Below are 14543 nucleotides of genomic sequence, written 5' to 3' on the forward strand. Positions count from 1 at the left end.
CATGTCAATAGACAAAAACTTGTGGTGCCCCCAGCCCAAATAAGCAAATGGATTGGGCCAGTAATACGGATTCATCGCCGTACCACCCCACACATAAGTAGGACAACACATTAGCGATGGATAGACCGGGAAGCACCATGCCATCTATGGAGGAGGATAACTAGGAGATCTTGGTTGTGCTACCTTTTGGGCCGGTTTAGTTGGCTTTTGCTTTTGCACATATCGCCTTTTTCACTTCGTTTGTTTTATTGGTCGGTTGTGTGGAACGACCTTCTTCATATATTTAACAAGCAGCTGATCAAAAGTAGGGCCGACTCTGCTGAGTTGGCCAGACATCTTGGAAGTGTTTTACTTCCTAATACTTGTTTTGGAACGTTGTGATCCGACGGTCTGAGGTTACTGCTGCTTTTGGTCGTCTACAGACTGTCCGACCTTCATAGCCGGACCGTCCACGCCTGTCTCAGAATGTCGGGCCTTAGTACCCGGACCGTCCGGCGTATGCAGGATAGGTGACCATGATCGGGTGTCCGATCATGCTTCCCCCTAGTGCCTCTGGTCTTTCTTTTATCTAGAGCCTTCTGAGTAACCACTCTGCATGATATATTTGGCTTGCAAGGATCACCAATGATGATATTTTTAGCTTTGCTTTTATCGGTCGCACGTGGCCGAACTATGACTATTTTGCTTGTCGGCTCTAATGTGGCAAAATGGACATGTGGCCTGTCATTCTTCACCTCCTTTTGAAATCTCAGCCGATTGTATTTGCCGACAGAAGACAACACAATCATTGGTGTTGTAAAGAAAGGAGCTATGCCATTTACAATATATACGCCCTTTTAATTCTTCAACCAGAGGAATTATATGTGAAAATTTAATATTACCATGCTTAAGTAACTCATTAAATATTTTATCACACTTAGCAATATTAAATGTGAACTTAACTTACTCCTTTTGTGTCGAGTGTGGGTGAGAGCGAACAGAAGATTTGGCCTTAGCGGGCCAAACAAGCTCAACGACAGGTGACTTTTCTGGCTCTTGTGGATTGGGTGGCTGGCTATCTTTATGTTGGCCTTCCGCACTAGGAGGATACAGGTGATTTCTAGTTCTTCGGACGGTCCGACCTATGCAGCTAGACAGTCTCTGAGTGGATCGCACAGTCCGATACTATTCCTGGACTGTCTGATCGCGTCGAGCAATACTTGCGACCTTGTGATGGGCTCTGTGTGACTCCAGACTGTCCGGCGTAGGGTATCGGACGGTCTGACGAAGGGCCGGATGACCCGATATTGTGTGTGGACGGTCCGGCCGTGCTTAGAGTTGACCCACCATTTAGTAGCGACGGCGGTGAGTTTTCCCTAATTCATGCACCATCTTATCTATATCCTCCATGATACTCTTAATCTGATTATCAAAAGAAATTTTAATAGTTGGAATATCATCGGTCGACCTAGCATCACCTAGCGTGGGGAGCTGCTGCAACACGATTGACATGTAATCAACGTTTATTTCCCTCTCCCGGACGGACTTTTGGTGGCAATCTACCGTGAAGTGCGAGAGGAACCACTTCTCTGCCACCTTGAGCACCTACCTTGAGCACCTGATCTTGCTGCCGTTTGATTTCCTCGTCCATCATGTCATCTTCTAATTTTTTATGCTCAGCATCCGACAAATTAGTCAGCCTTGTGTTGTTGTTTGGAGAAGCACCGTTGAGATCTTTAGAATCGGCCATATAAGCCTGATTTTGTAGATCTGCAACCTTATTCCCAGCGGAGTCGCTAAAAAGTGTGTTGGTGCCGATCTAGGCAACGCCAATCACTGGAGGTGTACCGCCTGGCGGTGCCCTCGGCGGCGTTGCGGATGGTCCGCGACCTGGGCGCAGGAGCGGCGCCTACCCTGCGTCGCACCGAACGGTTCACGCACAGGGTCGTCTTCCTCCTTGCTGGAATCTAGATCTCGCCCCTGGGGAAGAGATCTTAGGACGCTCTCGGTTGATAGATCACCCGGGGCATCCCCAGATGACGTGGAGTCATCTAGCAATTAAGAGACAATCGAGATATAGTATTTTGAATGAACAACTAGATCTTGCCCCCTGGGAGGGGTAAGATTCTATGGTCGTCTTGGGGTCGGCAGGCCACCCAAGACGGATCTAGACGACATAGAGTCGAATAAGAGTGGATGTGGATATGCGGAAAGCTATAACTAGACTATGTTACATCTACTCTTAGGATAGGAATGATAAAGAAAATAATTGGTTCGATTGGAATGTGTTCGGAGGTTATCAATTGGCTATATCCTTTTTATATATATAGGGGGGTCTGGACCCATTCCTAAGCGATAGCTAATAAACCCCATGTGATTAGATGGATAACCACAAGGATAATCGCATGAGTTAATCTGATCGTGGGGCCGCGGACCGTTCACCACTTTTAGTGTTCAACAGTTATATGTTGCGTAGATCCGCCCCTAGCTAAAGAGAGTGCAACTCAAACGTGAATATTGTGCAAATTAAGGAGCTGTTTGGTTCGTGGCTAAATGTACCACACTTTAACTAAGATTAATCGTCCAAATTAAATAACTAACTTTAGACAGAAAAATTAAACAAAGTATGATAAATTAGGCAGTGAACCAAACAATACCCTAAATCATTCACGTACTGAGCATGCACCCGGGGCGGCTGGCATATATATATATATATATATATATATATATATATATATATATATATATATATATATATATATATATATATATATATATATATATATATATATATATATATATATATATGAATTCCAATTGATGAAGATGATATATACCATACCGTGTACCCATCGGAGATGGATCACGTACGCGTAGACCACACGTACAAATATAATCATTCCGACCCAGTACGTGCAGGCGATGGATGGATCGCCAGCATATATGCATGCATGGACGGCGACGGCGGATCGGAACGACGCAAGGGGCAGGGGGCATGCACTGCTGCTACGTGGTGCCATGCACATCAGCGAGCATCGCATCTGCACATACACAAAAACGAGCTCGCGTCCCGTCCGTCCGTCCGTCGCTGACGAACGACATGGCCGTGTGTTAGGTCTCACGTCCATTCGTGAAAGCTCCAACGACGACATGATGGCCAGTACACGCACACTGTGCCTGCTTTTTCTGTCATGCTGTGTATAGTATTAGTAGTAGAAGCAGAAGGCCGCTGTCAGCATGCGACGAGCAGCCCTCATCAGCTATAGCTGCTACTGTAATTAAGTGATGCTACCACACGCACATATATACATACATATCCTGAGTTTTCCGAGGTCTATAGCGTGATCAAAATTTGTGGTCCCTCGCATTAGTCATTTTAATTACACACTTGTTTTGTTTATTAGATAATTTGATTATAAAATCGCAATTTGGTATCGTCAATTCCACATTCGATTTTTGGTGATGCTTGCACTTTTTTAATAGTGGCTTCATAATGTATAGACCTATATATAGTAAAATAAAGCTATGGGCTCATGACTATGAACCATACCGCCAGTGGCGGGCCTAGGATTTAGAGGGTGGGTATTCGAAATTTTTTATATGATGATTTTTTGGAAGATTAAAACATGACTATCGACATATATATTTAATTATATATGTATAACTTATAATTAAGCACACACGCTATGGTTACCGCCATTGTAAATGTATCTTTACTGGTGATTTTCTTAAGACCACTGCCAATAGAAATTATTTATTTACACTGATGGTTCTTTTAATCATACCACCGACACAAATCAGATTTTTAAGAAAAATCTTCAGCAAACATGCATTTATACTAAAGATTTTCTTAATTTAGTGCCACTATAAATAACTTTAAGTTGATTTTTTTCAATTCTTTGAAATGGTTTCGGATGGAGAAATGGTTGGAATAAAAGTTACTTGAAAAGAATTGTATTTTTTTATTGGAAATTATTTAGGTTCCAAAAATTATGTATGATTTTATCATATTCACAATTTGTAAACGATATTAGATATAAAAACCACAAAAATCAAAGTTGTAGATATCAAAAGTTATAAAACTTCGTAGTTGACAAAATTTCCAATTAAACTCATTTATGGTCTTAAATCTAATTTGAAAATTAGATCAAAATAAAATATATTGAATGAATGTCGTAAATGAATATAAGATGGAGTGGTTAGGCGATGAATTACTATTGTAGCATAATTTATAATTTCTCAAAAAATCATTTGTGGCGGTGGTTTTTTTTAATAATACCGCGAATGTAAATTACATTAGTGGTTCTCTAGCAGACACTTGTGAGATTCATGATTTGTACTGACTTTTCACACTAGCGATTGGTAAGAAAAGAATAGAAATCACCAACAATAATGTTTTACAAGACTATGTAGCAAGTTCCAAAAGAAAAACCAAAATGATTTACTAAAGGAAAGAATTAATTTCATTGAAGTAGGGGGTGCTTCTTACTTAAACTAGTCCCATGTTTTGGAATAGATTTCTAAATTGTTGATAAGGTTGCATAAATGCAGCAAATATGGCATGCATGGTAAATCTTAAAAGTAAACTGCAGATGGATATGGTGATTTTAAGTTCTTATTTCTAAATTTATATAATCCTAAGAATACAATGGATCTAGAAAAGACTATGTTCTCTAAAAAATGAATTCAATTCTTAATCTAAAATTTAGAAACTACAAGGGGAAGGGGACCTAGGGAGCTTTTCTTCAACCTTGTGGACTAGGGACCTACTAATAGGTTGCTTTCCTACATGGAGTCATGCTCTGATGCCTCATGAAACTGGCTATCAATAGATTTGGGTGACCAGCGAATCACAAAAAAGTTAATCTTCAAAAGGCGAGACATCACGACTTATGACATGGCATGGTTTAGGCAGCATTAATTGGTAATGCTTGTGGTGCTTGGCTGATATGTCATAAATTAACTCTCTTATTCAACCTATCCTACACTATATTTATATGGTTTTAACCCAACTCGTTCCAACCCACAAAGTAATTAAATCCATTTGTTTATTATAAAAACACACAGGTTTGCATAATATATAAGTTTTCACAAGATATATGGGTTCACATTAAAGTTAGAGTTCTAGATTTAAAAATCTCGTGTTCACATTATATATCTTTTTTTAAAAATAATTAGTATTTGTTGCAGATGTTTTAATGCAACGAGTAACTACTTCATTACAATTAGCAATGGCAGATCAATATATGGGCCTCACATCAAAGTAAGACCCTAGAAACAAAATCTTGCATTCACATCTAGATCTTAAAATTTAACAAAAATGAAAGCTACACAAACTAGTTTGCTTACTATGACTCTCTCTATCTCTGAATAAATAGATTCTTTAGAATTGTCTTAAGTCGGTCTTTTAATTTTTGTACACAATTTTGAGAAAAATCCATCAAAATTTATGGTATCAAATTAGTATAATTAGATATACCATATAATACATTTTTACATTATAATTGTTAATTTTTTCTATAACTTAAGATATTTTAACTTACACAAATCTAAAAATTGATTTATGTAGACAGAGGGACGAATAGTCTCCAACATAGGGAATATTGACATAAGATACAAATTGGAATAGATAAAAACTCATAAGGTCCAATAAGACTTCACTTCTCTAAATTTAAAATATCTTAATAATATGGCATAAGCATATAAATTGGCTGTCCATATTTTTCTAGAGTATTTTTATAATTTAATGATGATATGCTTTTGGTGGGATAGGGATGAGTATGTTGATCTTGTTAAATTCGAGATTTGTCGATCTAGCTTAGGCCCCGTTTGGTTTGGGGTGACTAAACTTTAGTCACTCTTAGTTCCTAAAGAAGCAAACATGGTGACTAAAGTGGGGTGTCTAAACTTTAGTTCTTTAGTCACCAAGGAGGTGACTAAAAAGGACTAAAATAGGATTTTTACCTCACTTACCTTCTCCTCTTTCTACGTGCACCAGGTTTCACTAATTAATAGGGGCAATACAGTCATTATTCACACCAATTAACGCTCTTTAGTCAAGTTTAGTTACTGAACCAAACATGTTACTTTAGTCTCTCAAAGGCGCCCATATGGGGTTACAATACGATATGGGTGCACACATATTTATAAGAATACGCGTGCATGCATGTATTTAAGTATTTAGGACGTGTTTGGTTCCTACCTACTAAACTTTAGTGACTAAATAAATTTAGACAGTTTTAATCCCTAAAATACCAAACGGAGTGACTAAGAGGCATTCCAAATAGAAATTATAGGGACTAAAGTTTAGTTTCTAAAGTTTAGGAGGGTGATTAAATGAACCAAACACCACTTTATATCTGTACCGAGTTCCATAAAAAGAAAATAATGTCCCTATATCAGTACTGGGTTTTAGTAAGAGAAGTGACATCCCTATATATCAATTATCTTCTAATGCACTTTATAATTAAATGGATAGGCGGCCTCCTGGGTGGAAACGAAATCAGATTTCCCATCATAATTAAATTACGTACATAACTATATATACTATTGTAGTTGCAAGAGTTTGCTTTGCTTGGTTTGATGAGAACTGAAATAATCCCCACCATATGAATGGTGTGGATTCAAGTGTTGGAAGCACAAATGATGAAGCCTTGGTTTTCTAGACTAGGCTATATATATAGAACGGTTTTGGTGCAAAAAAAAAACCTATATGTATTGGATTGTAGCCTATGTATATATTACTACCAGCTAATAACTACAGACTTACAGAGTACACATAAAACTATATGCGACCAAAAAAAGCATAATCATGTGCACAAGCCTCCACAGCACAGGGCAGAGAAAAAGCCAATGCAAGGCCAATACCTAACAAAAGAAAGCACTAAGCGTTATGAAAAGAGGTGAAAAGAAGACAAAGTTGAAGCAGCCGCCTACTACAAGATGTCTAAAATAACAGCAAATTAAGGCTCTATACATGCATGGCTCACCTACCACTCTAAGATAGACTATTTTTAGGGCGTAGTGAAAGTGTAGGCAGGAAGATCCAAAGGAAACTTGGAGTAGCTTATCACACCTAACTGAAAGTTGTATTTTGTCATTAGACATATATTATAGGTTTTGATATGCAATTCGAGGGAAAGGACATACTAATAAGTACAAGTAGCAGCTAGCTAGTTTTATTTCGCTATAATTTTAGTGCAGATCATAGGTGATAGGTAACTTTAATGTTAATGACATAAAAGATTATGAATTATGCATTGTTCTGTAGACTCGTCGCTTGTCTCTAATATAACGTGTGTGATTTGGATCCACTAAATACATTGTCATGAAACATGTTTTTAGACAATGCAAGCCTGACACCTCCACTACATGATATTCTAGATTTTCAGTGTTTTTTTTCTAGAATGGCTGAGGTTTTTGTAATCTATTTTTGACAATCTCTGCCGGCGAAAACAAATTATCAACACTAAATAATTTAGTATCGGGAATTCCTTAACTAGCCTAAAAAAACCTTGGCTATTTCAGTCGACCATAAATAAAAGTCACTCAAGAATTCTTCAAATCATGTAGTGGTCAAAGTTTTTTTTAAAAAAAATGTAGTGCAATAATCATATATCATTCTTAAAATAAATGGTTTGTGTTGTTGGACTTGGTACATACAAATGTCGTTCACTTTTCACATTTATTATGTTCAGCGTAGAGCTTATTAATTACTAATATGATGCTAACAACGTAGCGGAAATGCACTTACTTTATTTGCCACTAGAAGGCAACAAACAAAGGCCAGCGCAGCGTAGGGCTAAGGAATCAACTAAACCTCTTTTTACACAAGTTGATTAGAAAGCTCCTCCGGCACTATGATGATATATAGGACTGAAACAAAACTGTACCATATATACTTAGTTGAGTTGTCTTATATATATAGCCTTAATTATTATTACTTCCATTCGATTTTATTCTGTGTCTGTTGCAGTTGGCTCCATATTGTTGTGCTGATGCTCCACACAGATTGGAAATACAATACTACTTGTTGAACCAACAACGACCACCCATCCATGCACCGACAGTCTCTAGCTAGCTAGGTTTTTGCCGGAACTATTAGCTAGCTTGGGCGCTCTCGTGGCATAAACCTCTACTAATAGATTATCTTTCAAAGTAAGTGTGGAAATATTGAGAAAATTAAAGAAGAGTCGCCATATAGATATATTCAAATTTAATGCGCATCACTCTTAGACTGCACTGTTTTAATTACATAGTAGACGACAGTACTGTTTGTAGAGTGAAATCTGAATATGAGCACATGAATGGGTAAGCTGATGAACCCGAAAACTGGTTCAAGTCGACATTGTAGACGCATTTCTACCTCCTTAAATTACTACCGCATAATGTAAAACAGACGGATTTGTACGTAATTAATTTAGTTACTAGCTCATTCAGTAGTCCTGGTTGCTGGGGCCGGGCCGTGCATGCATGCAACGGCCTTTCATGAAAATGGAAGCTAGCTATTGTTCTGTATCGATCTATTTGGTTGCAGCAGGCAGCCAGCATCATGCATGGCAGGTCCACAGCCACAAAGCCTGGATGATCCAGTGATCATTATGATGACAACATGCATCTTTCTTCGTTCCTCCCACACAAAGACAGACAGACGTTTCTGTATACGTAATAAATGATCTATTTGGTTGCCGCGAGTGCTTAGTGGTTTGCCGAGTGTATTTGGTAGTATGTCGAGTGCCTCACTGGATAAAGAAGCTATGTCCTCAGAGTGGATGCCTATATGTAGAGAGAGAGAGAGAAAGAACCTATATTCCACGGCAAATAAAACCACTACACACTGTGCATGCATGGTGCGTGCAGAATATAGGATGGTGCATGACTTTCACTGGATTAGGTGAGACATGTCCGTCTATTTTTTTTTCTTCTCTTGGGAGTGGTAGGGGCAGTAATATCTTCAAGTAAACTCAACACCACTCTCACACTTGTTCAAGTACGTACACTAATTTCCTTCAAGGACAGGCCGGGGTTCATGATGGGCCCTTCTGTTTCAGGTAAAATAATAAGTTAATAAGCATCCCATGCATCATGCATGGACAATGCATATCAATATATATATGTGGACCTGTATAAACAAATACTATACAGCATTATATGCTTAATTAATCAGGCACAGCCACAAAAGCATGCAGCATTAAGCTTAGTTAGAGAGAGAGAGAGAGAGAGATAGAATAGGGGGAGGGCGCTGCATGCGGCTGGCTGATATAACAGGTGAGACGCACACCCCTCACCTACACCATTTGTCACAGCAACAACAAAGACACCTATTTGGGATGGGAACCTGGACATCTAAACTACTGTCCGTAGCTCTAAAGCTCCTTTCACCAACCAATATTTGGGGCTGCAGGTGAAGGCACTCGATCACCCTCTCATCTCTCTCTGTCTTCTCTATTGGAGAGAGAGAGAGAGGCTAATTAAGAGTAGATGGCAGCATTTAGCTTGGTTAGATTCATTCAGATGCATCTCCCTCTCAGTCTCCAATAGGCAGGTGACTCGTAGTAGTAACTTGCTGTTCCCGGCCGGCCCTTTGCTTGTGACCTTCAACCTGTCACTTCCTCTAAACTTGTTCTCTAGTGCTTTTCTAAACTAAGAATTCATACTGTATTTAGTGACGAAAAATGTGCGGCTGTTTCTTTGTGGAGCTAATTTCTTTATTGTTATAAAATGCATTTTCTTTCGCGTCGTGCATGCAGTGCGCGTGGTCCGGTCTGATGACGATATCGTCAGGAAACCTCTTCTCTTCCTATATTTTGATTTAAACTTTATTTTGATTTCTCATACTAATCCTACAAACGATAAACCTAGAACATATAAGTCGTGTAGTAGCTAGCTAGTAAGTAAAGGTTATTGTTTAAAACACAAGCAAGAAGTTCACCACCCATTGCACAAACAAAAACACACACACGCATATATGCATAGATGGTAATCAATCAAGAAGGGGAAAAAATTTAAAACTATGGCAAGCAAAAAAAAAAAAAAACGGCATCAGACAATGCATGTCATACCTGTGAATCGTCGTCAAGGCCCAGCTTGTTAACAAGGTACCTCATCACTACTCTAACTGTCATCCTCCCCTCTCTGCTGCCCATCAACAACAGCAGGTCAATGTGGCATGATCAAACAGCACGGATGGTAGATCAATCATAAAAAAGGTCTCGATTTAATGGACGACGACACATAGAGATGCATCTCTATGGAGAGTGGAGATGCGTACTGACCTAACCCTCAAGAAGCTCCTGGGGATCTGCAGCAATGGCGGCTCCCTCCTCCTGCATGTGTGGATGAGCGGCAACGGCATGAGCTAACCACCCACATTGGCCGGACAAGTCGCCAGCAGGCAGGCAGGACGCGGACACATTATCCTACTCACTGGTTCTGGGCTGCCCGGAGCAGGAACCACAGGCCGGCCTCGTGGGCGGGAGGTGGCGGCGCCGCCGCCACCACTGCCCCCACCGGCGCTGCCGAGGACGAGGACGAAGGCCCTGGTTGCAGAGAAAGCTGCAGTTGCAGCTGCGGCGGCGGGAGCAGGGGCGCAGCCGCCGGCTGTACGGATACGGACACCGAAGGGCCTGCGTCGTCATCGGGCCTCGGCCGTTTCAGCCGGTGCGGGGGTGACGGCGGCGGGGACGCCGAAGACGGGCCGCCGATCCCGAGCTGGAGCCAGGAGGAACCGGCGTCGCTTCCGCCGCTGCTTGCGCTGGTGCTGGCCGCTGCTTCCCGGACGTCGCGCGGTATCTCTGGCTGCTGCGGTGGCGCGGCGGTGTCGTCCTTGCTCTGGCGGTGCGGGTGGGAGGGGTCCTGTGCCATGGGCCTCAGGACGACGACGACGCTGCCGGGGCCAGGGAGCGGCGGCGGCGGCGGCAGCTGGTGTTGGCTGTGTCTTGTGCTGAGGCGGCGAACGCTGACGGCGGCCGGCCCATGGGCGTGGCGGTGCGGCCGGAGCAACGTCACCATCCTCTCATGCCTCCCCCTCTCCGGTGGCCCGCGGCCGACACAAGAGCAGGAGGAGGAAGGTGCAGGCAGAGGAAGGAGAAAAAGTTCCAAGGAGCAAGGCGGGTGCCTTTCATATAAGGTAAGGTAGACAATGAATTATTATGTATAGTAGTATATACATCCATCCACTAATTTCTCCCTCTCTTGTGCCGCGTGCTGGAGGCTGGAGCAGAGAGAAGGTAAGGTGTCGTGGGCGTCGCGCACAGTGCCTCTCTCTCTCTCTCTCTCTCTCTCTCTGCAAAAGTGCGTTACATATGCATGCATGCTGAGGTCATCCCATGCCATGCACTAACCGCGTGTATGACGTTGGCCCCGTTTGTCAGAAAAGTCCATAAAGAAAAACTGGACCAAACAAGCCGGTTGACTAGTTTACTTTTGCAATCCTTACAGCTGGTGCGCTTTGTTCTCTTGTTGTTATTATATGGATGGAACACACGAGCTGTCTAAGCAGCAGGGACGACGATGGAGCTGCACGAGAGAATCCAAGCTAACTACCGCGAGCGCGCCTCTCGCTCCATGGGAATTGAAGCCTCTTATATTCACTCACCATTAATAAAAATCACGTGTTATATATTTGTATTGATGAGCACGCTAGCTAGCTAAACGTCAAATCCTAAAGCAAGGAGAAACCGAAATTAGGTCTGGAATGCCCGTACGTACTCGTACCTCAGCTATATATAGCTACCCGATCGAGGTCCTTGTGAGTGGGGCCTGCGCAATATTCCTTGCTTCCCTTGTAGATCCTCCTCCACTCATGCGTCGATCAGTCCATCGATGAAAGTTTAGGTCAAGGTTGATTGCTCCTCAATCGATCGAGATGTTCGACCAATTATTTATATTTAATCCTATATATATGGTAGTAATGATAATAATCGTAATCATCATGCATGATCAATAGAGAACTACTGTCCTATCTGGTTATTACCGTGCACTAATCCTCGTTGGTGCCCTACAGAAAGGCAGACTCACGTGAGGTCCAAGCACCTCGGACAAGTAACTCCGTAGATAGACGTAGACCTTCTCCACACGCAAGTGGTGCTCCACTTTTGACATCTCTCAGATGTTCCCTGAAAGCATCTAAGTCCTTAGTTGGTTTTAGTGATTAATGACAACGTAAAATTATTTGTGACTAATGTGTGTTTTGCAGAGTAAATAATAAGTTAGGGCACAATTCAGGAAGTTGCACTTGCACTCCAACATGTGAAAAAATTCCTCAAATGAGAACTTGAAGCGACGACTGAAAAAGGTGAATCAAAAGATGAATAACTTCATATCCTAAGTGTGTGGGACACATGGTATAGAGTTAGGACTTTTATTTTTTTTTACTTTAGCCATACTATAAAGAGGGGTTATGGATGAGTAGTTTGATCAAGAGATAACTAGTGTAGTGTCGGTGCATGTTCATACTCAAAACTAGTGCTAGGTGTCACTCAAGATCTCACTCACAAGTTGAATTGAAATTGGTTTAGAAAAAAAACAAAGAAAAAATAGAGTGTTGCTGTCCTAGGGGCACCGAACTATCAGGTGTGCACCAGACTGCCTGGTGGTGCCCTGGGCAGCTGGCTAGAGAGCAGACCAAAACCCGAGAGCAAGCACTTGGTGCCAACCAAATTTTAGCCAGGCACTGGACTATCCGGTGTGCACCGGACAATCACTGTGCTATGTCCGGTGCGACTCCGAGCAATGACTCGCACCAATGCGCACCGGACTGTCCGGTGTGCCCATGCATAGAACACTCAGTAACACCTAGTTTGGGGGTGGTTGGGGTATTTATATCCCCTTCAGTAGCCATAGTAATTGTCTTGCTACCCCAACCAACAAGAATTCATTGCTAGAGCATTATTGCAAGTCCAGAAAGCCTAGTGAGGTTAGCAAAATCATAATCCCATGTTAGAACCTCATTAGGCTTTGTTCGTTTCATCCCTAATCCATGGGGATTGAGGGGGATTGGGGTGGATTGAGGGGGATTTTGACTTGTAGGGGATTCAATCCCTCTCAATCCTCATGGGTTTGATAAAAACGAACAGGGCCTTAGTGCGCATGAGAGCCACCTAGAGAACACACCACATGCATTACGATTCTCTTGGTCAAGTGAATGTATACAACTTATTACTCTTGGTGATCGGCATTACCTAGACGGCTCGGTGGCGATTGAGCTCGGTGATCACCCTGGAGGATTTGTTGGTGACCCGACTCAGTGATTGTACGCGGTTGTGAGGGATCCGCTGCGTCAGAGAGGCAAAGGATCATCTCATTGTGAGCACTTGGTTCTTGTGAGGACCAAGGGGGAGCGATACCCTTGCGCAGGTGGTCCAATGAGGACTAGTGGAGAGTGCCGACTCTTCGATACCTCGAGAAAAATTGGATGAGTTTTCTTGTCCCTACTTTAATTTCCTCATTTACTTTGAGCAATTTACTTTGTGTATTTGGTTTGCTAGTATTTGTCATAATGACTTAGGGTTTCTTACCAGTTCATTGCTTTTATATTCTAGCTAGTAGATTGAGTGAAGTTAGGCTCTTATTTAGGGTTTAGTATTTCGCAAGAATTTAGAAAAGCCCAATTCACCCCTCTCTTGGGCATAATGATCCTTTCATTCCCTACCATCTTCACTATCGAGCTTCCGACCGAAACGCCACAGACCTTGTCCCTCGAGTACTTGGTGGCCATACCAAAAACACAGTTAGTGTGATCTCGCAAGACACACACCCCACTCGGTACAATTACAATGGCTCGCACAAGAGTTAAGGGATTTTGAGGGTGTGGAAGCTCACTCGATCAACTAGGACTAAACCTAGAGCAAGCACTATGAAGTGGTCTAACTAATCTAAGCACTTCGCAAAGCACCTATGTTAATCACCGAGTACTTTATTAAGAACTTGGTGTATGGAGCTATGGAATGATTTCTCTACACTCAAGCAATGTTCTTGAGCTCTCTACACATGAGAATGGCCAGTTGGGATATATATATACTGTATATATATATATATACTGTATATATATATTACACCTGGGTGCATTCAATATAGAGAATGCACCCAGGCCGAACCTACGCGCCCAGGTGCATATGGTCCGAGCCAACCGCTCCACCCAGGCCGAACCGACGACTGCCCCCTCCACTACTGCGCCTTTTCACTTCCCCGCCCTGACTGCGCCTTCGTTCCTCTCGACTGCGCCTTTTCACTTCCCCGCCCCTCCGCGAACGACTCAACATCATCTCTTCCCCGGCGACGTAGCCATCGCCGTAGCCGTTGTGCGCTCGCCGCTCTCGTCTTCGTCCCTCCCGCATGCTCCCGCTCCCGCCCCCTCACATTTCTCCACGAATGGATCCTCCGCGAACGGCTTCCGTCAGAACCGTTTGCGCGCCGGAGTCGTAGACCGCGAACGGCGTCGTAGCCCGCGCCGGAGTGATCTGCGCGCGCGCCCGCCGTGTAAGCGTATCCGCTCCCTCTCCCGTTTCTCTGTCCCCAATTTTTGGATTTGTTTTGTTATCTTCGGTAATAGACTGGTAAACCCC

At 42.5% G+C, this 14543-nt stretch overlaps 1 protein-coding gene across 1 annotated transcript in view; it reads right to left on the minus strand.

The window, feature by feature from the left end:
* Positions 1-11249, minus strand: part of LOC103650405 (protein LAX PANICLE 2) — a 33793-nt gene extending 22544 nt beyond the window's left edge. Inside the window, exons 1-3 of the mRNA XM_008675975.4 lie at positions 10406-11249; positions 10254-10304; positions 10041-10113 (exon numbers count right to left, since the gene is read on the minus strand). Coding sequence (XP_008674197.2) covers positions 10041-10113; positions 10254-10304; positions 10406-10989 — 708 coding nt within the window. The 5' untranslated portion in view covers positions 10990-11249. The remainder of the gene's footprint in view (positions 1-10040; positions 10114-10253; positions 10305-10405) is intronic.
* Between the last annotated feature and the right edge of the window lie 3294 nt (positions 11250-14543).

Source organism: Zea mays, chromosome 3, assembly GCF_902167145.1.
Source record: "Zea mays cultivar B73 chromosome 3, Zm-B73-REFERENCE-NAM-5.0, whole genome shotgun sequence".
NCBI classification, from domain to species: Eukaryota; Viridiplantae; Streptophyta; class Magnoliopsida; order Poales; family Poaceae; genus Zea; species Zea mays.